Source organism: Nicotiana tabacum, chromosome 15 (assembly GCF_000715075.1).
Source record: "Nicotiana tabacum cultivar K326 chromosome 15, ASM71507v2, whole genome shotgun sequence".
In the NCBI taxonomy this organism is placed as follows: Eukaryota; Viridiplantae; Streptophyta; class Magnoliopsida; order Solanales; family Solanaceae; genus Nicotiana; species Nicotiana tabacum.
Window position 1 is genome coordinate 27,715,905 of NC_134094.1, and position 26,232 is coordinate 27,742,136.

The 26,232-nt window shown below is 37.1% G+C and overlaps 1 protein-coding gene across 1 annotated transcript; it reads left to right on the top strand.

The window, feature by feature from the left end:
* Positions 1-13,539: 13,539 nt before the first annotated feature.
* On the top strand, positions 13,540-19,961 carry LOC107799463 (putative inositol transporter 2). The gene is made up of 6 exons (XM_016622586.2): positions 13,540-14,080; positions 15,113-15,183; positions 16,785-17,120; positions 17,359-17,466; positions 17,897-18,499; positions 19,171-19,961. Exons 1-6 carry the CDS (start codon positions 13,945-13,947, stop codon positions 19,678-19,680), a joined length of 1,764 nt encoding a protein of 587 aa, XP_016478072.2. The 5' UTR covers positions 13,540-13,944; the 3' UTR covers positions 19,681-19,961.
* Positions 19,962-26,232: the final 6,271 nt, after the last annotated feature.

Here is a 26,232-nt window from a genome sequence, read left to right on the forward strand (position 1 = left end):
AAACTTCAAAGAGAGTTATAGTAATTCCCACCAAAAAGGTGCTTTCTACCAACTTCCCGGCAACTCAAAATTGTATCACCGGAAAGCAGGGGGACTATCTGTATTGGAAAAAATACGACATGACACATGGCCACTTAAGGGAAAGACGTGTGGAACACAAGATGGGGATGGTCACCGAACATAACTATTCTGCTTGTCACTGGAAGAAATAACGATCATAAAATGAGTATTAAATGCTTTGCGCCTGGTAACATTTAATACAGAATATTTTGCAGCATTAAGGATGATGGCCCTTTACAAGGAATTTGGCATTTATGTCTAACGTTACATCTTTATCAATGGCCCTCATAATTGACATTAAAGAAGGGCATGATCCTAGGAATTCCTTCCCTAGACATAGCTATAAATAAAGAGCTCATTTATCATTGTAAAGGACACGAATTTTCTGGCTAACTCACACTACATTTTATACAAAATTTTAATATAATTTTGCTTTCTCACTCTTTAATCTCATCCTTATTGTGCCCGCACTCGTCAGTTCTGTCATTTACATTCTAAGTCTAAGTATTTTATATTTCATAAGTTATTTCGTTACTTTTTGGATCAAATTAATTCGATTGTCTAGAAACCACGAACAAATTCAATTGTACCGTTTTATGGGTAAACAGTAAGATTTTTGATCAAAGAATTAAGCATTAATCCTACATAAATTGCCGTGTAAAAAGATAAAACATTAAGAAACCAAGGAAACTATAATGAAGTGCAATATTTATTACTCATTAAACGATTTTTCTTGCACCAAATATATTATTGTCACGACCCGAAATTCCCACCTTCAGGACCGTGATGGCGCCCAACATTTCACTTGATAGGTAAGCCAACGTTAGAATAATCTTAACCATTTTTAAACAAATTAAATAAAATTGAAGTCAATTACTGAAATAAAGTGCGGAAGATCATAACTACCGAATCATCAAAATACATCCCCGAATCTGGTGTCACAAGTGCACGAGCTACTAGAATAATACAAATAAATGTCTGAATAAAATTCAAGCCGTTTGAAAGATAATACACAAATAAGATAAGATCGAAGGTGACTTCAGAACTGCAGACGTTGTGCAGTTATATCTCAAGTCTCCTTTGGGTAGCTGACTCCAAGCAAGTCTATGGTACGCCGATGGGACCAACTATAAAATCTGCACAAGAAGTGCAAAGTGTATTGTGAGTATAACCGACTCATGTACTCCGTAAGTGTCGAGCCTAACCTTGACGAAGTAGTGACGAGGCTATGACAAGACACGTACGTGAACAACCTATACAAGCATATACAAATACGAAGCAACAATAACACAATAATTAACAATTTATAAATTTAGGAAGGAACATGAGAAGAGGGTTTGATATAGAAATTTCAGCAGGAGGAGTGTCACGTAGCAGCTAATTAATTCATCAACTATAAAATGAGCAGATGATAATATGAAAATGGCACGGCACTACCCTTCATGCTTTTACTCTCATTCTTCCCATAAATTTATAAGTAAATAATAATATTGGCACGGCGTCACCCTTCGTGCTTTAACTCTCTTTTGGCATGGCATCACCTTTCGTGAGAAGAATTATTTTGATAATTTGTTCAACACAGTGATGGATGTTAAAGGTAAGACAAAAGATAACCCGAAGGCTAGAATGGACTTACAAGAATATTGCAGGCGGCCTGAATTATACTTGAAGACAGCAAATAATGGTAAGGTGTTCAAGCCCAAAGCAAGTTACACATTCACTTTGGAGGAAAGACGACAAATTTGTGATTGGGTTACGAAATTGAAGATGCCTGAGGGTTATGCGTCGAATCTTGGAAAAAAAGTAGATATGGAGGTAGGGAAGTTGAGCCATTTGAAAAGTCATGACTGCCATATTTTCATGGAGACCTTAGTGCCTATTGCATTTTGTGGTTTGCCTGAAAGAATCTGGAAACCCATCACAGAGATTAGTTTGTTTTTTAAAGACTTGTGTTCTACCACATTAAGGGAAGAAAACCTACTTCGGATGGACCAGAACATCCGTGTAATTTCTAGTAAGATGGAAAAAATATTCCCATGTGGTTTCTTTGATGTGATGGAACACCTTCCAATACACCTTGTACACGAGGCACGACTTGGAGGGTCTGTTCAATGCAGATGGATGTATCCCTTTGAGAGGTAATATCATAAGTTTGATATAATATTCTATTTTATTTGAATGTTCTTGGCTAACATGAGATTATGTAGGACAATTGGCAAATGCAAATAATTTATTAAGCGGAGGAATAAGATTGAAGGATCTATATGCGAAGCCTATCTTGCAAAGGAAACTGCACATTTTTGTTCTTATTATTTTGAGAGTAACGTGCCATGTTCTAGGAATAGGCCCAATAGGCACACGGTCGAATGTGTGAATGATCCATTATATCCACCAATGTCCATATTCAATCAACCAGGCCGATGTTCTAAGGATGTTAGAAAGAGAAGTTTGAGTGATATGGAGTACAAGTCAGCTACACTTCATGTGTTGCTAAATTGTCCCGAAGTTGTACCATTTCTCAAGTAAGTATTGATTTATTAGTTATCAAAATATAAAATTTACTGTGACTACATATTGATGCAACTACTAAAAATATTTGATATGTCACAGTCATTTCGTGGGTCAATTTGGCCATGATGTTGTATATACGAGATTTGATACGTGGTTCAAACAGTTTGTAAGTGTGTGTGTATATATATGTAGTGAATGTATAAAAATTGATTCATAAGTTGTGCTAACTTATGAATTTTTTTAACTCTATGTAGGTAAATAATCCAAATACTGGTGTAAATTAATTTTTGAAAGATATATCTTGGGGACCTGGGCTTCAGGTCACAACAATGTCTAAGTACGTAGTGAATGATTATAAGTTTCATACAGAGGATTGCTCTAAAAATAAAAATAGCAACAACAGCGGGGTGTGAGTTCAAGGTGGTGATGGCAACCAAATTGGAGATATTGATTATTATGGTGTGGTCAAAGAAATATTACAACTAGAATATACAGGTTGGCCATATAAAAAATTGATACTCTTTAGATGCAAGTGGTTTAACCCAAATCCAACAAGAGGTACAAGAGTACACAACCAATACAACATAATTGAGGTTAATCATACGAGGGAGTATGATCGCTCTGATCCTTTTATAATTTCACATAACGTTAGGCAAGTGTATTATGCTCCTTATCCATTGCGGCAGAATAAGTCCGATTGGTGAGTTGTAATAAAAACTAAACCTGTAGGTAGGGTGGAAGTCGAGAATGTGTTAAATGTTGCATATCAAAACGATATCTCCAATGTTCACCAAATAGTGGATGATCAGTTAGAAAATAATTTGGAACATCCTGAACGCATATTGGAAGTATTTGATATAAATGAAGTAACAATTATAGAAAATGAGGACGAAGAATCAACTGATGAAGCTCAAACAAGTGAGGACGAAGAATTTTCGGACGAGGAACAATACATCGATGAGGATTAAGAAGTAGGTTTTTTAAAGCACTCTCGTTTTATAGCTAGTTTCTTATATGTTTCAATCTAAATGTGTATTATATTATGCAGATGGAAGGCAAGGGTCAAGGTAACAATGACCCTACTAGTTCTCGGGGTCGAGAAAAGGGTAGGAAGGGAAAGAGGAGGGTAGAAAATAATACTCCCTCTTGTCCACACTTTTCAGAGATGCCTATGTCTTATCTTCCACCACACGGCTATACTGAGCTGCCACAGCATCACGAGCCGTACACCTTCATTCAGACACCAAGTCTTCCATCACAGGGCCATAGGACTATACGTCCGACATACAGTCCACCTGCCTCACAGCCATCTGCATCGCAGCCATCTACATCACATCCACATGGATCACATCCCTACATATCACAGCCACATGGATCGCATCCATCCATGTCACAGCCACTCGGGTCACAGCCATCGGTATCACATCCACTTGGGTCGCATCCAGCTATGTCGCAGTCACAGGGATCGTAACCATCTTCATCATCGACTCCATCTATTGCAGGCCTTCGCCTGCGAGGCAGTATCTCTGACCCGCCTACACCATCTTCACATGCCTCTGATACACATGCTTCGGATGGTGATGACGAGGTAGTGCATTATGATCGATATGGCAGGATCATGATAGTCCCTGAGGGTGATGGGTAAGTGTTATTCATTATTTTTGCGTCTATTGATTTGTAACATTTTTACTAAGATATTAATGTGTTTTTATTGTTAAATTGCAGGTTCAGGCCGGGTAATAAGACTACGAAGATAATCACCAATGCCATCAGAAAGCTTTATGATGGCCCTTATGCGACTTGGACTGATTGCCCATTCTCACTGAAGGAGCAAATTTTCAATCAATTTAAGGTATAAATGTTCTTTTAAACAGTTTAATAATTTATATTTATGATATTTCCATCTAATATTTAACTTTTGAAATACATAGCAAGTGTGTATGGGAAGACCGCTATAGCGCAGAAGTGGCTACAAATTTTCATCATAAAGCTCACAAGAGATTGGCGGATGCTTTCTCGGATGCTAGAAAGAAGAACAAGAGGCCTGGCTGGTTACTTGAGAATTTGTGGAATGATTTGCAAAGGCAATGGCTTACCGCAGAGTTCTTAGAGAGGAGCAAAAAAGGAAAGAAAGCTCGCGCATCCGAGAAGGGAGGCTCCTTGCACACTGGAGGTGCGATCAGCCTAGGGACAATAAAAAGAAGATCGGTACGTAATTGCTTAAATTATTTTACTTTTCTAAGTATATCTATTCTGTTTATTAACTAAATTAATTTGTTTTCAGGAAAAGAAGTATGGGCGTCCAATGAGTCATGATGAGCTATTCAAGGAGACACATATTGTAAAGAAGAAGAAAGAGGGGGATCAAGATAGGTGGGTCGAGGACCGGGCCTCGACTGCATATGTAAGCTTTCAATTTTCTTTAAGTATTATAATTTACTTTTATAAAAAATTTGGAATACTGATTTAATTTAAAATAATATAGGGTCGCTACCAAAGTAACGTGGAGGAATTAATCCGTAGTCATCCAGCTGGTGAATCGGGTGAGCCAACCCAACCTTCGAACAAGGATGCTGAAAGAATATGGTTGGAGTCTGTTGGCGGTCCAAAATGGGGGAAGGTATTCGGGCTTCCTACTAAAAACTTCCATCGCTATAAGTGTGGAATGCGGGAATAGGGACTTCCTCGCAAGGCGAGCAACTTAATAGGGAGAGTCTCTCTGCTATGCGGGAGACAGTGACAAAGCTCACATCAGAGCTAGAAGCGGCCAAGGAAAGAGAAAGGCTTAGAGATGCTCAATTCCTTGGCATGCAAGCTCAGATCAGAACTCTCCTATCTAGTGGAGCTTTTCCGTTTCCCCGATCTCGTGAGTTATCTCCAGAGGGTCGACCTCCACGTGATCGTTCCTCCCGTCCTGCTCGTGATCGTTCCTCCCGTCCTCCCCGTGATCGTGCTTCCCGTCCTCCACAAGACCGTTCTCTATATCGTCTTGTAAATGAAAGTTCATCAGACGGTGATGATGATGTTGTAGAAAACACCCCTTGACTTTTATATACTTTGAACTAGACAAATAGAACCAGTTTTGAACTAGTTGTAATTAGTTTTAACTTGGTTTTGGATTTTTATATTCAATTGAACTTTAATTTGTTAGTTTTAAAGTATTTATTGAATGTTTTGGTTGTTGTTGTTGTGTTGTTGTTGTTGTTGTTGTTGTTGTTGTTGTTGTTGTTGTTGTTGTTGTTGTTGTTGTTGTTGTTGTGTTTTTGTTATTATTGTTGTTGTCAGGTGGTGTAGCTGCCAAAACAGGCATTTTATGCCAAAATTAAACCCAGAAAAATCGACCAAAGTTGGTCGGTTTTTAATAAAAAAAATAAATTATTCCAAAATACCGACCAAAGTTGGTCGGTTAATGAACATTGAATTCCCAGAATTCAACATTACCGACCAACTTTGGTCGGTATTTTGCTTGCATTGTTGAGATTACCGACCATAGTTGGTCGGTAATATTTAATTTTAATTATTTTAAAAAAATATATATTTTCAATTACCGACCAAAGTTGGTCGGTTTTTTTAATTTTAATAATTAATAAAAAAAATATAATTTAGTTAAACCGGCCAAATTTGGTCGGTAAAATTAAATTAATAAAATATGTTTCCGACCAAAGTTGGTCGGTAAGTAATTAAACTTGTCAGATGGTCGTTTTAAGCTACCGACCAAATTGGTCAGTAATTTCCGATCAACTTTGGTCGGTAAGCCATTCCGACTATCAAAACACCGTCCACACCGTAATGGTCACTTTTTGGTCTGTAATTGGCCATAACCGACCAACTTTGGTTGGTTGTTTTGGTCGGTTTTAGCGAATTTCTAGTAGTGTCCCTGGCAAATCTGCAGGAAATACATCTGGAATCTCACGGACGACTGTGACTGAATCCATAGAAGGACCATCTGCATTGGGATCGCGAATATAAGCTAATTAAGCTAGATACCCCTTCTCGACCATACGTCGAGCTTTTACATAAGAGATAACCTTGCTGATAGAATGGCCAGGAATCCCTTTCCACTCTAATTGAGGCAATCCCGGCATGGCTAAGGTCACCGTTTTGGCATGACAATCCAATATAACATGATAAGATAACAACTAATCCATACCCAAAATGACATCAAAATCTACCATATCGAGAAGTAGAAGATCCATGCTAGTCTCAAGACTCCCAATAGCAACCATACACGAATGATAGACATGATCTACCACGACAGAATCTCCCACCGGCGTGGACACACACACATAGGAGCACTCAGATAAACACGAAGCACAACCAGATATGAAGCAAAATAGGAGGACACATAAGAATAAGTAGATCCTGTATCAAATAGGACTGAAGCATCTCTATGGAAAACTGGAACAATAGCTGTGATCACAGCATCAGATGACTCAACCTCAGTCCTAGATGGAAAAGCATAAATCGGGGCTGGCCCCCACCACTCTGAACCGCATCCTTGGGACGGCATCTAACTGGCTGGCCTCCACCTCTAACGACCTGACCTCCACCTCTAAGTGTCTGACCCCTTCCCCTAGCTGGCTGGGGCGGGTGGCGGAACAGCTGGTACTGGAATCATAGCACGAGAACCCTGCTGCTATATGCTGCCTTGAGACTTGTAGCAAAATCTAGCAATGCGCCTCGAATCACCACAAGTATAGCAGGATCTCAGTTGTTGTGACTGCTGACCCTGGAACTGGCCATGTCGACCTGGATAACCACCCTGACGACTCTAGATCGGAGGTGCACTAACAGAAGATGGTGGTACACTGTAAGCTAGCTGGTCGGAATGAGGCATATAAGGGTCGGGACCACCTGAAGCACTATAGGATGCTTAGAGTGCTGAATGAAAAGGATTGGGGGGATGGCCTCTACCAAAATTTCCCCTGCCTCCAGACGAGGCACCATTGAACCCACCGAACTGACGAGGCCTCTTATTAGACCCCTTCCCCCTCTCCTGTGCAAGAACCATCTCGATCCTCCTAGCAACATTAGCAGCCACCTGAAAGGGAATCTCTCTTCCGGTCTCATTGGCCATCCTCATTGGCCATCTGAAGCCTCATAGGGTGAGTGAGTCCATGAATAAACCTCCTCACACTTTCTCTCTCTCAGTAGGAAGTAAAAGGAGAGCATGACGGGCTAGATCCACAAAACTGGTCTCGTACTGAGTAACAGTCATACTACCCTGTTGGAGACGCTCAAATTGCCTGCGGTAATCCTCTCTCAATGTGATATGGAGGAATTTCTCTAGAAATAGTCGTGAGAACTGCTCCCAAGTCAGTGTAGGCGGCCCAGCTGGTCTGGTCAACATAAAATCTCTCCACCACCTCTTGGCTGAACCCGTCATCTGAAATACAGCAAAATCGACCCTATTGGTCTCAACTATACCCATGTTCCGCAACACCTCATGAAAGCGGTCAAGATAATCATGTGGGTCCTCAAAAGGTGTACCACTGAAGTGAACTGGAAAGAACTTAGTAAACTTGTCCAACCTCAATAAAGCCTCAGAAGAAATGACAGGCCTATCACCGGCATGTGCCGCAACAACTGGTTGAACTACCCCAACTGGTGGGGATGCTGGAGCCTGACACTGGGGAGCCATCTTCTCCGGAGCGGGAGTAGTGAGAGTCTGTGCTCTTCCCCCAGCCTGTGAGATGGCTGGTGCCACTGGAAATGTACCATTCTGGGACACGCCCTCCATAAGACTCACCAAATAGACTAGAGCATCCTGAAGCACTGGAGTAGCTATGAATCCTTCCGGGACCTGAACTGGTCCAACTGGTATAGTCTGAACTGGAACCTCCACCTAAGGTTCTACAATAGGTGTTGATGCTTGATCTCTAGACTGAGCTCTACCTCTGCCTCGACCTCTAATGCGACCTAGGCCTCGACCTCTACCCCTGGTCATAGTTGCCACCAGGGGCTCTGGTCCATGTCCGTCGGTAGATGTATTACGTGTTCTCACCACATGCGAGAGAATAAGAATAGAATGGTTCAATCACCGATGAATGAATTAGAATCACACGATAAAATAAGAAAGAAGTGATATTGTTCCTAAACTTCATAGCCTCTGAAAGATAATTACAGACGTCTCTGTACCGATCCTTCAGACTCTACTAAGCTTGCTCGTGACTCGTGAGACCTAGGTAACCTAGTGCTCTGATACCAACTTGTCACCCGAAATTCTCACTTTCGGGACCGTGATGGCGCCTAACATTTCACTTGCTAGGTAAGTCAACGTTATAATAATCTTAACCATTTTTAAAATAAATTAAATTAAATGGAAGTCAATTACTGAAATAAAGTGCGGAAGATCATAACTACCGAATCATCAAAATACATCTCAGAATCTGGTGTCACAAGTGCACGAGCTACTAGAACAATACAAATAAATGTCTAAACAAAATTTAAGTTGTTTGAAAGATAATACACAACTAAGAAAAGATAGAAGGTGACTTCAGAACGGCAGACGCTGTGTAGTTATACCTCAAGTCTCCTCTAGGTAGTTGAATCCAAGCAAGTCTATGGTACACCGATGGGACCAACTACAAAATCTGCACAAGAAGTGCAGAGTGTAGTATGAGTACAACCGACCTCATGTACTCCGTAAGTGTCGAGCCTAACCTCGACGAAGTAGTGACGAGACTATGACAAGACACGTATGTGAACAACTTGTACAAGCTTATACAAATATGAAACAACAATAACACAATAATTAATAATTTATAAATTTGGGAGGGAACGTGAGAAGGGGGGTGATATAGAAATTTCAGCAGGAGGAGCGTCATGTAGCAATTAATTAATTCATCAACTATAAAATGAGAAGATGATAATATGAAAATGGCACAACACCACCCTTCGTTCTTTTACTCTCATTCTTCCTATAAATTTATAAATAAATAATAAGATTGGCACGGCATCACCCTTCGTTCTTTAACTCTCTTTTGGTACGGCATCGCCTTTCGTACTTTTACACTCTTTAAAAATAACACGGCATCACTCTTCGTGCTTTTACACTCTTTGAAAATGACACGGCATCACCCTTCATGCTTTTACACTCTTTCTCACCATGGCAAGGATAACATAAATAATATAAATGGCACGGCATCATACTTTGTGATTTTATACTCTTCCTTACCATGAAAATAATAATATAAATTCCGAAGAGTATTTAAATATGGGGATATATACTTATCAATCAATTCCATACCAGAATACCGACTTCACCTTCCAAAATACTCAACAATAATTAAACTAGTAATAATCTGATGAAAAATTATCAAATAAACAATAATAACTTAAGCAGGAATATCTTAAATAAATAGGCAATTATTCACAATAAAGAAATTTCACCTGCATGCTTTGACTCAACCACAACGCATAAGTACTCGTCACCTCACATATACGTTGTACCCGCATATTAAATCACTTAGCAAATAGACAAACAAGTCCTACTTCCTCAAGTCAAAGTTAACCATGACACTTATCTCGCCTTGCAATCAACTCAAGATTCCAATAAACCTTTGCCTCGCGAATTGTTGTCTGGATGCCTCAAACCTAGTCACAAATAATTCAATATACTCAATACAAATTATAGAAACTAATTCTATATAAAAATACTAATTTTCCAACAAAATTCGAAATTATACTCAAATCGCCTGTGGGGCCCACGTCTTGGAATTCGACAAAAGTTATAAAATATGAACGCACATTCAACCACGAGTCCAACCATAAAAATTTTACCAAATTTCGACATCAACTTGACCATCAAATCTTCAATTTAAATTAAGAGGGTTTTCTAAATCTTCCAACTTAATTCACCAATTAAATGTTAAAAATAATTATGGATTCGGGTAATTTGGCCAATATTAAGTTAAGAACACTTACCCCGTTATTTTACTTAAATATCTCCCAAATATCGCCTCTTCCAGAGTTCCAAATCGTCAAAAATGAAAAATCAGAACTTAAACACTCTGTCCATGTTTTTTTCCTCTTCGCGAACGCGACAAGACCCTCGCGTTCGTGAAGCACATTTTTGTGTTGCCCCGGATTTCTTCTCCGCGAACACCAGGGCACTCTCGCGAATGTGATGCTTTGCCAAACTTGGCCTTCAGGAACGCGGTCTCCCCTTCGCGAACGCGAAGCCTTATCGCCTGGTGCCTCGCCCCTTCTATGCGAACACGAACACTCCCACGTGTACGTGATGAACACTACCCATTATCATTCGCGAACGCGGTCCCCTCTTCGCGAACACGAAGAGTAAATGTCGCCTGTCTCCAGTTCCTCTTCGCAAACGCGAGACCCCTCTCGCGAACGCGATGAAAGAAACCAGATACTGCACCAGAAAATTTCCAGTAGGGTTCAAAATCCAAAATTAATTTCGTTAACCATCTGAAACTCACCCGAGGCTCCCGGGACCTCAACCAAATCCACCAACAAGTCCTAAAATATCATACGAACTTAGTCGAAACCTCAAATCACATCAAACAATGCTAAACCCACGAATCGTACCCCAATTCAAGCTTAATGAAACTTAAGAATTTTCAACTTCTACATTCGATGCCGAATCCTATAAAATCAAGTCCGATTGACCTCAAATTTTGCACACAAGTCATAAATAACATAACGGACGTATTCAAATTTTCAGAATCGGATTCCGACCCCGATATCAAAAAGTCAACTCCCCGGTCAAACTTCCAAACTTATATTTCTATATTAGCCATTTCAAGCTTAATTTAAATATGAATCTCCAAATAATTTTTCGGATACGCTCCTAACTCCAAAATCACCATACGGATCCATCAGAACTGTTAAAATACTAATTCGGGTCCGTTTACTCAAAATGTTGGACGAAGTCAACTCAAGTGAGTTGACCGAAGTGAGCTCCATTTCACATTTTAATCAATTTTTCACATAAAAACTTTCCGAAAAAATTTATGGACTGCGCACGCAAGTCGGAAAAAGCTGAATGGTGCTATTTGAGGTCTCATATCACATAAATGAATATTAAATTTAAAGATAACATTTCGGGTCATCACAATTATCATACTAAATATATTACTTCTGCTTTTACTTCGAATTTCTTATGTTGTACAGTTGAATAACCTTTTTAATGTACAATTTTCAAAGACCGAATTCCGTTAAAGTAGCAAGGAACAATTTTTTATATTCTGCTAATTTCCCATAAATTGTTTTATTTTTAAATCAGAAACTTTTCTAACCAAATATTAGCCAAGATTAGACAGAATTTATGTAACCTCCCAAAGTTTGACTAGTAGAATGAGTGATATAACTAATGACGTGTCAAAATGACCTGATAATAATAGTATAGCCTAACAAGCAAATTCTTAACCTGCTATTTGAAGGCCTAAACAAGACATACAACTCATTACTCAACTTAGCTAGTCAATTTCTCTAGCCAAAATCATAAATAATGAAATAAATGGACAAATAGAGGAAATTGTGTATATGGTGTAAATAGAAATTCTTTAAGAAATGTTTTTGAGCTAAGTAAATTGGACTAATAGTTATTAAATATATGACATGGTTTTGTATAAAAAATATTTTATTATTTAATAGTGATTAATTAATACTCCATTTCTATCATATTTGGTCATTTAATTATAATAAGTTGATAATATGACTTAATATAAACATGGAGTGCGTAAAGTATTTTTGGAGATCAAGTGACTCTCTTCCCGTTAATATGAAATCCAAAATTCCAAATTATTAGAAGAAAAGATGTACTTTGTGGTCATAACAAATTCAAGAGTGCTTCACCTTTAGCAGTGTGAATTATTAGAAGTAGGAATAAGACAACATTGGCAGATTTCTTGATCCCTTTAGAGTCCCTATTAAACTTAGTTTTTAAATATATATTTTTTTTGTCGGTATCGGGTATTTACATTGTGATTTTAATTAATTTAAAATTATGTCATGTAAAATCCATTAAAATGGAGTGCATCATATCAAAATCTTTTTATATTTAAAGTTTTAACTTGAAATCTCTTATTAAGGGTGGCGAGATAACGCACGTTTCCATGCAGGGCTAGCTATAGGGTAAAGCTTCTAAAGCATTTGCTTGAGGCCCCCAAATTTGGAGGGCTCCATTTTTTAAATACCAAAATAGGTTTATAGGCTGTTTTAGAAAAATAATGATTAGTTTTTACCTTGAAAATTAGATATTTTTTTTATAAAAGGAAAGAATAGATGCGTAACTAATTGAAGTGGCGTAATACTTTTTATAAGTGTGAATTTCTTTCGAACCTTTTTTTGTATGAACAAAAAATCTAACAAGTGAAATTATTATATTCCACTTTTTACCTATTTTTTCTTTAGAAAATATGTAGTACTAAATCATATTTTTACACTATTCATTTTCTTTCTTGCTTTGTCCAAGAGTTAATCGCTCGCATAACTTTATACTCTTATATATATATATATTCTCTTTTTTGCTTTTTTCGGGTTTAAATCTGATAACTTAGTAGGAGTAGTATTATTCGAAAACCCACATAACTTAAAAGTACTATTGATATCATATATCGTGCATTCTTTTTTATTTTTTCCTGAAGTTTCAAGCATTTTGTGTTATTGAAGGAGCAAAAAGATATCTTGAAATCAATGCATCATTTTTCTTGAATTAAATTCTATTATTATAACTTTCAAGTGTTATTATCATCTCAATTTATTTTTACTTCATAGTTATATATTATCTTTTATTTATTTATTAGAATTTAAATATACCACGAAAAATATGAATCAAGTTGTTCAAAACTAAAATAAAAGAGTTAAAAACTATTTTAATATTGTCCAAAATATTTTTAGTAGAGATCGATTATAAAAAGTTATTAATAATCTTGCATCTCAAGATATTAGAAAAATAGAATTCAAATATATATATATATCATGTATGTGTGTGTGATTTTTTTTTAAAAATAAAATAAAATTTAGGATCTCTTGTCAACATGGCTTTAGGCCACAGATACCGTTAAGCCGTCCCTGATTCCATGACAATGGGATGTCGCCTATCCCCTCTTCTCCCCTGTTTTACCTGAAAAAACATTTGTTTATTTTTTAATTTTCTTGCCTACAAATTTTTTGGCACGTTTTCTTGCCCTCTATAAATTTGCACAATCTTAGCCTTAGATTATCTCTCTACTCTTCTTTCTTACACATAGTTCCATTTTCCATGTTCCAAAAAGGCAGTACTCACCTAATTTCTCTTCTTCTACTTTCTAGTGTCTTCTGTTTTACTTTTTTATTTTGGTGTTTGAAGTGAAAGTTCAAGAAAAACAAGTAAACTAAAACCCCCACAACTCATTTAGAGAAGTGGAAATGGAAGGAGGAGTGGGTCATGGAACTGATGCAACAGCTTTCAAAGATTGTTTAGCTCTTTCATACAAAAATCCTTATGTTCTTCGCCTTGCTTTCTCTGCTGGAATTGGTGGCCTTCTCTTTGGCTATGATACAGGTCTCTTTTTATATATATTTACGGATTTAAGTTATATATAATGATTGTTATAATTTCTTAGAGGGTGTTTGGCTAAGCTTATAGGCGGGTCAAATTATCTTATGAACACTTTTTGATTTATCTACGCGTTTGGTAAATACCCAAAATGCTTAACAGCCAATTGCCAAGTGATTATAAGCTAAAATCAGCCATAAGTCATAAGTTGGTCACCCCCAACTTATGGTTTTTTTGCGTATAAGCTTTTTTAGTTTGATCAAGGCTTTTACTAGTTTATCCTTAATAATATTTTCTAATTCACAAAATATTTTTCCCAAAATAAATTTTCTAACTTTCTTTTCATTCCATATTCATTGTTCATCTTTTTCTTTACAAAGAAATTTTTTAATTTATAACCTTTTGTAAAGTTTTTAAGGATATTTTAGTCATTTTAATAAAAGAACAACTTATAAGCATTTTTTTACCAAACACATCAACTGATTATTATCAGTTTCAGCACGTCTATCCAAACACGTAAATGCTTATTTAAAAAATCAACTTCAGTACTTAAAAATATTTTTCAACATTTCAAACTTATCAGCTATTTACAATCAGCTAATCCAAATGGGCTTTTATTCTATTAGTGAATCTTGATATGTTATGGAAGGTTATTTAGTATTTGTACAGAAAATTGCCAAAAATTATCTTTTAAGTGACTGATAGTGTAAATTTTTATTACACAAAAAGCGCATTGAACATATACTTTATATTTTTACAATTGTATTTAACTTTATATATAGAAATAATATTAAAGAATTTAACACTATATTTTTACCTGTCGTGGAAGGTTATTTACTCTATGTTAAGGTTTGCTATTAATAATTGTGAGTTTATATTATCCGATTATTAAAAAACTTTAGATTGTCAATGCATAGAAGTTAAACTCTTTTTAGTAATATACTCAACTAATTTTTTTCCCCTTTAGTTTCCATTAATTCCAACTAAACAAACTTATTTGAGTGTCTCATGTTCTTGGTGTTGTTACGTGGAGTATAGGAGTGATCTCAGGAGCTCTGCTTTATATTAGGGATGACTTCAAAGATGTTGATAGGAATACCGTCTTACAGGTTTGCACACAACAATTATCCTTCTAAAATTTTCTTCTTCTTCTTTTTTTTGCGTCATCCTTCAATAGTTCAAACTGTTATTATATTGGCAGAAACGTTTTTATATTAATTTTTTTAAATTAAAAAAATAGCCCCTTATTGTTGCTTATTATGAGAAAAATAAAATTGAGGGGTTTAAGATATGGTTTTTGGTAGTTTAAGGATCCTTTCATTAATTTGGATTAGAAAGACAGATTTCCATCAATTTAATTTGTGATTTTATAGTTCCATGCCAGGGCTCATATCCAGCAAATTGTTCGATTAAACTACTTTGTTTTTACAGTAAAATTATACAAACTAGCCACTTTTCGGTCCAATTTTTTAAAAATAGCTAATATTTTGAAAATTCATCAAAAAGTAGCTACTTTTAATGTGAAAACATCATGACATTGTCATTGTCATGTTCGAACTTAAACAAGTAAAAAATCTAGAATACTCAGAATACTGTCCTGATTTTTAAAATCCATCAAAGTTAAAAAACAAGTGAAACTCCATATAGTGGCATGAATTTCGTTCAGGATATTGCCATGGAATTTCACCATTTAGGATTCGAAATTCATGGATTTCAAAAATTGGCTAATTTTGAGTGACTTTTGAATATGTGACTATTTTTTAACTTTACCCGTTTTTACAAGCTTGAAATTTTCTTTTTCCTCCAGAAAAAAAAAAGTTATTATCAATCGTTTTCTGCTATAACTATGTGACACATGCATCAAGTAGCTGGACCATTCCTTTATTGTCTTCACCTGAACTTGATTAGATTCAATATAAACCTTGAGTCCTATAGATACCTAATTTTTAACCCTCACATGTTTTTTGTTTTTCAATAATTTCATTAAATATTTAAATATTATTTTAAATTGAGACTTTTAGCTTTCAAATTCTGTTGGTTAGAATTGGTTTAACAAAATTATTTTCCGAAAAAATAAAATAAGATATGTTGCTTTAAAGTTCTTGTTATTTTCATGGACTAACTCTCAACAGAGAGGAATCACACTCTCAAATGTCTCATTTTCCAGAATTCTAGCCTCAAATTTCCACCATTTATTATTACAGAACCATCCTATACATTTTAATTTATTTACATTTCCCAAAACCACATACCCCACACCCACAAATTTTAGGTTTATTGTCTTATTTTAACATGACCACTTAGGAATAAACTACCCATATCGTATGTTTACACTAAACTATATTGATTTTCCATGGTTACATAAAAAATGTAATGTGAAAGTTAATTAACAATGGAATTAAGTGATAGAAGTATAGGTAGAAGACACATGTCATGTATTCATTAGCTTGGTATAAACAACTGTGAATAATTCGGATCTTTACACAAATAGCAGGCTAGATTCACTGTTTACTTTCTAGTCCATACACATAGATCATACACTGTTTATACATGGCTATACACATAATATACATGAATTATACATCCATCGACTATTTTTATTTTAAGCGGTTGGATGAGCGATTATTTAGATTAATTCTTCTAAATTCTTTTGGTCAACTTAACACTCAAAATTACTACTTATACATGGCTTCAATTTTTTAAATTATAGGAATCTATAGTGAGCATGGCTGTGGCTGGAGCAATCATAGGAGCAGCAATTGGTGGATGGTTAAATGACAAATTTGGAAGAAGAACTGCAATACTCATAGCTGATTTCCTCTTCTTTGTTGGAGCTGTGATTATGGCATCAGCAGTGAATTCAGCACTTCTTATTGTTGGTAGAATTTTTGTTGGACTTGGTGTAGGAATGGCATCAATGACTGCTCCTTTGTACATATCAGAGGCTTCTCCTGCTAAAATTAGAGGTGCCCTTGTTAGCACTAATGGATTTCTCATTACTGGTGGCCAATTCTTGTCTTACCTTATTAACCTTGCTTTTACCAAGGTATGCAACTCTTAATTCTTTTGTGATTTTTGTATAAATAGCCAGCCGTATTCACCATTTACTTTTTCTTAGCCGGTATATACATAAATTATATACTGATTATACATGGTTGTACACATATTACACATAGATTATACATATATTTACATCCGTATGCTTTTTTTGTTTAAGCGCTTGAGTGGACGACTATTCTCCAATAATGTACATGTATATAATAATATATGTTGCTTGTAATTAGGCACCAGGGACCTGGAGATGGATGCTTGGAGTAGCAGGATTGCCAGCCCTCCTCCAGTTCATACTTATGCTTCTTCTTCCTGAATCACCTCGTTGGCTTTATCGCAAGGTTAATTTAATGCATTTAACTTATGTATACTGACATTTCAGACAATTTTACACTATCAACATATTTAATTTGTTATAGAAAGTTCTCTAGTCTGACAAACAAGTTGTTGGAGGTAATCTTAACCTGATGGTGTAAACAAATTGTATACTGTCAGTGAACATAAGTTAAACTCTAATTTAATTCTTTCTTCTATGAACAAAACAAGATACTATTTCCAGCAAATATGAAACAGCCAAACCTCAATATAACGACCATGTTTTCTTTGAAACCAATTTTTCATATTATGTCATAATATTGTTCTCTATAACAACACTTCATTATAGCAGCAAAAAATTTCGGAACAAACGATGTTGTTATAGAGAAGTTTCATTGTATTTCGCATTCAAGACAATAATTCAGTAATTACAAATGTTATCTTGAAAAATAACAGGGGAGGCAAGAGGAAGCCAAAGCAATACTAAGGAAGATATATTCAGCTGAGCAAGTTGAAGTGGAAATTCAAGCTCTTAAAGAATCAGTAGACAAAGAAATAGAAGAAAACAAAGCATCTGAGGGTATCAATCTCTTCAAACTATGCCAGACGAAAACAGTTCGTCGGGGACTAATAGCTGGAGTTGGTCTCCAGATTTTCCAGCAATTTGTTGGCATAAACACTGTCATGTATTACAGTCCAACTATCATTCAACTAGCTGGAATTGCCTCGAACCAGACAGCTCTCCTTCTATCGCTTGTCACAGCCGGACTAAACGCTTTTGGCTCGATTATTAGTATATATTTCATAGACAGGACAGGGAGGAAGAAACTTCTTGTGATCAGCTTGATTGGTGTTATGATTTCTCTAGGTTTTTTGTCAGCAGTTTTCTATGAGGCTACTTCAACTTCACCAGCAGTTAGTATGGCTGAGACATCTCATTTTGCAGCAACATTTACTTGTCCTGCTTACCATAATGCTGCTTCTGCTACTTCTTGGGATTGTACTAGGTGTCTTAAAGCTTCTCCTGATTGTGGCTTCTGTGCTTCACCTCAAAATAAGGTAATAATGATCTCTTATATGCTATAATTATATGTGTTTTAAGGTTTTTGCACACCTCCTAAAAAAGATATTAAAGAATTAACTTAAAAAGCCGCTCATTCTATTGCTTGATTAAAAATAGTCGATGGACGTATAATATATATGTATGTATGTATAATATGTATATAATCGTGTATAATCTAAGTATACTGGTTAGAAAAAGTAAACAGCGAATTCGACTGGCTATTTGTGTAAAAATTCCAGATATTCAATAGCCTTAATCATAAAAGTATTTATCTGAAATATCATTTATCTCTCTCTTAATTGTCTCATTTAGTTACTACTATATGTTGGGAAAAAGGTAATAAATGCTTCTCTTGTTTTTCTAAAACTTTAAACATTTTCAAACAAATTATGTTTGCCAAAACGACTAAATAGTTGAGATTGAAGGGAGCAATATTTTTGTTTCAACAGCCATTTTTTATGCCTGCATGAAAATGATATGTAATACATCTTACCATGCTTTAAGATCGAGCCTAGCACTCTCCTACGTTCTCTTTGATTACGATGTTGATGATATTGTATAATTGCCATAAACGAATTGTCTATGCTATCTTGATATTCAGTACTAATATAATACTACAAGTATATATCTAACAACGATATGTTTAATTTCTTTTTTTTGGTTGTAGTTGCTACCTGGGGCATGTCTCATCTCTAATGATACAATTAAGGATGCTTGTCATGATCAAGATAGGTTATGGTACACAAGAGGATGTCCAAGTAAATATGGATGGCTAGCCCTACTCGGGCTAGCGCTATACATCATATTTTTTTCTCCAGGAATGGGTACCGTTCCATGGATTGTTAACTCGGAGATATACCCTTTAAGATTCAGAGGAATTTGTGGAGGAATAGCTGCAACAGCAAACTGGATTTCAAACCTTATTGTAGCACAATCTTTCTTGTCATTGACACATGCTATTGGAACATCATGGACATTTCTTGTATTTGGAGTTCTCTCTGTTGTAGCCCTAGTTTTTGTCCTGATTTGTGTTCCAGAAACTAAGGGACTTCCAATTGAGGAAATTGAGAAGATTTTGGAGAGAAGAGGTCTACATTTGATGTTTTGGAAGAAAAGGGCTAATGAGAAGAATGGTGGAGAAGTTGATGCAAAGAAAGAAGGGGGAGGAGATGTATGAAGAAATGAAAAAACATAGATAACTTTGATTTGAATTGGGAATCCTTTAATTAGATTATACTAGTATTTTATAGTATTTCCAATCATTTGTGATAAATAGTTATTAATATACTGTATAATATAGATGATTAGATGAAGTAGGATCATTTATAAGAACTTTCCCCAAGAAAGTTCATTAGGCTCCTGGCTTGCTACGGCGAAAGTGTGTGACTATCTCATATAAAAGCTTATGTTGTTAGAGAGATCACACTTTTTTTTACTTAATTATGTCTTCAACAGCTACTTCCGTTTTCTTCCGTTAATAATTGTTTTTTTCATGTTAGTTCCCAAGTTAATTCTATCTTTTGTGAATTTAGGAAAGGAAAAAAAGAATCTTAAAATGTACAATCTGCTTGTTACAATTTAGAGGATATCAATCCATTGCACCATAAGGAGAACTCTTGTTAAAAATTAAATGAGTATGAAATGGAATAAGAAAAAGCAAGCATCCTAACATTAGGTAGTTGTGTCAAATCTCCAATAAACCTTGGCAAATGCACATGGTCCTTTTCATCTCATTAACATTATGAATTCATGTTGTGGGCGGGTCTTTCCTCTTCATTACTCTCGTTGAAAATTATTTTTCCTGCCGAGAGTGTTTTAAAAACAGCATCTTTATCTCCACAAAATAAGGGTAACCTTTGAATACATTTTATCCTCCTCAAATTCTAAAATGTGAGATCACACTAGATATGTTATTGTTATTGTTATTGTTGTGATATTATGGTGGGGCTTGTATGCAAATTCGACAAAGCAACACAAGGACCATTTCTTTACAAACTTTTCTTTTTATATTACGCGAATTTTCCATTTGTCTTAACGTTGCTGTCTTGAAGTAGGGTGACCGTTGTACCACGGTTTATATATATATATATATATATATATATATATATATATATATATATATATATATATATATATATATATATATATATATATATATATATATAATATATAAAATATATCATGTCATAGGGTATAATAATGATGTATGTACTTCGTGTGGAAGATTTAAAATATAGCACTGTCACCGTCCCAATTTATGTGATACTTTTTTTTTGTCAATACAAAGAAGAAGAATATTGTTCTATATTTAGTAACAATTTAACATTAAAGTATCTATTAACCCTTAGTGAGATGCTTTATAGTCACACAAATATTAATAACTCATTTTTGACTACAAATTTTAAGAGTATTTATTTTTTTCTTAAATTTCGTGTCAATCAAACACTATCACATAAATTGAAACAGAAGGAGTAATAAGCAGTAGCAAAATAAGACCATTGACATACTCCTACTGAATCCTTGCACACATTCTACCCATAAACTTCATGTAAGATAGCTTTCTTGTGGACCTATGAATATAGAAGAGGAGCCAAATGAAAATCACTACTCAAACAACCTGTCTCGTGATGGTTAACTACCATAGTGTATACGGTCGAAATAGATTTCGGCATTCGTACGATTGATCAAGTTCGAGACATAATCGATCGAAGTAAAACTTCGAGATGGGTTCTGAAGATGGTACAAACAAGTTTCGAGTTCGAGGGGTCGATCAATGTCGAGCTCAATATTATCAAGCTCGAACCCAAATCGAGCTATGATGCAAAGTAAAGTTGTCGAGCTTATGATCCAGAGATTGACCAACATTGACCCCGAATCAATTCGAGGGTCCGAGTCAGAATCGAGCTCAAGCCAAGATCGAGAGCTCGCTTCAAGACCGAAAACTCGAGTCAATATCGAGCTTATTGACAAGAGCCATTGCAATCCCACTAGGGGGAGGATCTTGGCAGGAATTGTGGAAACGCTGATTTATCATGGGTCTCCCACTACGTATTTTTAATTATATCTAAAGTAAGATTCCTCTACTATAAAGGGGATAGTTATCATTTCTGTAGAGGGCAAGTTTATGCTTATATTATAATCAAAATACCATATTCTCCCATAGTGAAGAGTTGTTCTTTCAAGCTTCTTAAATCGATTCCACTTGTTTAGTCCTAAAATTCATCTTCTTTACAATCTTATCTATTTTGCATTCTTTGCGATCCATACTTGATATTTTTATTTTATCCTTACAATTTGTATTAAGTTGCACCACATATCCTTAGAACTACGTACAAATTCAACTCTATCCTTTTTTCGGGTAAACAGTTTGGCGCCCACCGTGGGGCTAAGGATAACAGTGGTTATTTGATACGAATCTGCAAAAATACACCGTTGTGTTTTGTGCTTGTTTCCGAAAATATCTTGGGTTTCGGATTAGCAACGACTAACTACCAGTCAAATGGCCACACCAATCGACAACGAAGCCGGTCTTCAAGATGAGAACAATAACTTGACGCCCAGTACCGAAAGACCACTTGTCAACGCCGTTGGAGCTCGAATCGGAGCGCCGATAGATATCAATTCGCATGTGGACGTTGAGGCGAACCTACATTCTGAACCCGAAAATAGCATTCATGGTGGCACTCGGTCTGCAGCTCGAGATACCCATAACGTCGAGGATAACGGCGTCAGCTTGCGTATGATTTTCGAAATATTGCAAGCTCAACAGGCAACAATAGCTCAATTGCAGAGTCAAACCCAGCTACAAAGCAGGCCAGAGCCCAATCCACCTCGAGGAATCACCCACAGAACGGAGCCAGCCATAGTGAAGTCAAATGAGCAAGAATCGGGGACTACTCCCGAAATTGCTAAATTGCTCGAGGAATTCACAAAGCGAGTCGAAGTCAACTATAAAAAAGTAGAAACATATAACTCCAGGGTCGATCAGATCCCCAGGAGCTCCACCAATGATAAAAGGGTTAGATTCAAAACAATTCGTGCAAAAACCTTTTCCCTCGAGCACAGCCCCAAAACCAATCCCCAAAAAATTCCATATGCCCGAAATTCCCAAATATAACGGAACGACCGATCCCAACGAGTACGTCACTTCTTACACATGTGCCATCAAGGGCAATGATTTAGAAGACGATGAAATCGAATTTGTGTTGTTAAAAAAATTTGGAGAGACCCTCTCGAAGGGAGCAATGATTTGGTATCACAACCTACCACCAAATTCCATCGACTCGTTCGCCATGTTAGGAGATTCTTTTGTGAAAGCACATGCCGGCGCCATAAAAGTCGCAATAAGGAAATTGGACCTCTTCAAGGTAAGACAAAAGGATAACGAGATGCTGAGAGAGTTCGTATCTCCTTTTCAAATGGAACGAATGGACCTGCCACCAGTCACAGATGATTGGGTTGTTCAAGATTTCACTCAAGATTTGAACGAATGAAGTTCGATGGCTGAACCAATCGGTACCAATCAAATATTAGGGTCGAAGATGATCAATTGGGGGCTGAACCCGCAATTCGAAGGGATATTAATCAAGAAAAAGGTCCGATCGGGGATCGATACCGACCATACAACGGAAACCGCAGAGTCAGTGATTCGAGACATAACCTCGGACAAAATAACAAAAGAAGTGATCGAGGTAAAGGGTGTCGGTTATTGATGAACAGAAGTAGGTTCGATAGGCCTCCAGGATCTAAAGAAGCGCCTCGGTTATCGGAATATAACTTCAGCGTTGATGCATCCGCCATCGTTTCGGCTATCGGACGCATCAAAGTCACTAAATAGCCTCGACCCATGCAGACCGATCCTGCCCAGAGGAATCCCAATCAAATGTGTGAATATCATGGCACCCATGGCCACAGAACGGAAGATTGCAGGCAACTAAGAGAGGAAATAGCCCGATTATTCAACAAAGGGCACCTTCGAGAATTTTTAAGCGATAGGGCGAAGAACCATTTGAAAAACAGGGATTTCGGCAAGCAAAATGAACAAGAAGAACCACAGCACGTCATTCACATGATCATCGGTGGCACCGATACCTCTCAGGTACAGGTGCTTAAACGCACTAAGACATCGATTGTGAGAGAAAAGCGATCTCGAACTCAAGATTACACACCCATAGGAACTTTGTCCTTCAATGATGAAGATGCAGAAGGAGTCATACAACCTCATAACGATGCACTGGTAATATCCGTACTCATGAATAAAATTAAAGTTAAGCGTGTGTTGATTGATCCAGGTATCTTGGCCAACATCATCAAATTCAAGGTCGTAGATCAACTCGGCCTGCAAAACCAGATCGTACCCGTAACTCTGGTTCTAAACGGATTCAATATGGCATGTGAAACCACCAAAGGCAAGATAATTCTACCGATAAACATGGCTGGAACCATCCAGGAAATGAAGTTCCATGTGATCGAAGGCGACATGAGATACAACGCCCTTTTCGGAAGACCTTGGATCCACAACATGAGAGCTGTACCTTCGACCCTACACCGGGTCCTTAAATTCCCGACATCGAGAGGAGTCAAAACAGTGTACGGAGAACAACCAGCCATAAGAGAAATGTTCGCCATCGATGAAGCGAAACCAATATCCTCGCCTTCGCTAGTAAAGGGATCGGGCTCAGAAGGGGAACGAGATACCAAATAGTAATCACAGACATCGACTTTGACCCTACCAGATAATCAGAAGATCGAAGAAGATGATGATCAGAGGATCCCTCGATCCTTCGTGATCCCCGATGATTCTGACGCTACCAAATCAATGATTGAGGAACTAGAGCAAGTCATACTAATCGAGCACTAGCCCGAACGGAAGGTATACCTGGGAACGAGGTTGAGCCCCGAACTCAGGAAGAAACTTATCCAATTTTTTATCGATAACATTGATTGCTTTGCCTGGTCCCATTTAGATATAATAGGGATCCCACCGGACATAACGACGCATCGGCTAAGCTTGGACCCTAGGTTCAGACCGGTGAAGCAAAAGAGAAGACCCCAGTCCGAGGTAAAGCATGTATTCATAAAGGACGAGGTAACCAAACTTCTCAAGATAGGGTCCATTCGGGAGGTAAAATATCCCGAATAGTTAGCCAATATAGTTGTAGAGCCTAAAAAAGGGAACAAACTTAGAATGTGTGTGGATTATAAGGATTTGAACAAAGCATGCCCCAAAGATTCCTTTCCGCTGCCCAACATCGATCGTATGATCGATGCCATGGCCGGCCACGAGATCCTCACTTATCTCGATGCCTATTCCGGGTATAATCAAATCCAGATGAACCCGGAGGACCAGGAAAAGACTTCATTTGTCACCAAATATAGAACATATTGTTATAATGTGATGCCCTTTAGGCTAAAAAATGCAGGAGCTACTTACCAATGCCTAGTAAATAAAATATTCGAAGAACAAATAGGTAAATCAATGAAAGTTTATATTGATGACATGCTAGTTAAGTCCCTGCGCGCAGAGGACCATTTGACCCATTTGGAGGAAACGTTCGAGATTTTGAGGAAATACAACATGAAGCTCAACCCCGAAAAATGTGCTTTCGGGGTCGATTCGGGCAAGTTCCTCGGCTTCATGGTGTCAAATCGGGGAATCGAGATTAACCCCGATAAAATCAAGGCCATCGAAGACATCACCATCGTGGATAGTGTAAAAGCTGTACAGAGGCTAACGGGACGGATAGCAGCCTTAGGCCGATTCATATCGAGATCGTCAGATCAGAGTCACAAATTTTTCTCTCTACTCAAAAATAAGAACTATTTCGCTTGGACCCCGGAATGCCAACATGCATTAGAGGAACTAAAATGATAGCTATCGAGCCCACCACTACTTCATACTCCAAAAACAGACGAAAAACTTTGCCTATACATGGAAGTATCGAAAATCGCAGTGTGCGGTGTCCTAGTTCGAGAAGAGCAAGGTACACTATTTCCCGTTTATTATATAAGTCGGACCTTAGGTGAAGCAGAAACTAGATATTCGCTCCTAGAAAATTGGCACTTGCACTGATAAGCGCCTCTAGAAAGTTAAGATTGTACTTTCAATGTCACCCCATATGGGTATTAACCACTTACCCGCTTCGTAATATTTTGCACAAGCCAAACTATCAGGCCGATTGGCAAAATGGGCCGTCGAACTCAGTGGGTACGATATCGAATATCAACCCTGTATGGCCATCAAGTCTCAAAGTTTAGCAGACTTCGTGGCTGATTTCACGCCAACCCTCGTACCCGAAGTCGAAAAAGAACTCTTGTTAAAATCGGGTACGTCATCGGGGGTATGGACCCTTTTTACGGACGGGGCTTCAAACATGAAGGGGTCCGGGCTAGGCATAGTTTTAAAGCAACCCACGGGTAACACTATTAGGCAATCTATCAAAACTACCAGGTTGACTAACAACGAGGCCGAGTATGAGGCCGTGATTGCAGGTCTCGAGCTAGCTAAGAGCTTGGGAGCAGAAGTCATTGAAGCCAAGTGTGACTCTTTGTTGGTGGTGAATCAAGTAAACAAAACCTTCAAAGTTCGAGAAGATAGAATGCAAACGTATTTGGACAAACTACATGTCACTTTGCACCATTTCAAACAATGGACTTTACAGTATGTTCCACGAGAGCAAAATAGTGAGGCTGATGCACTTGTGAATTTGGGATCATCGGTCAAGAAAGG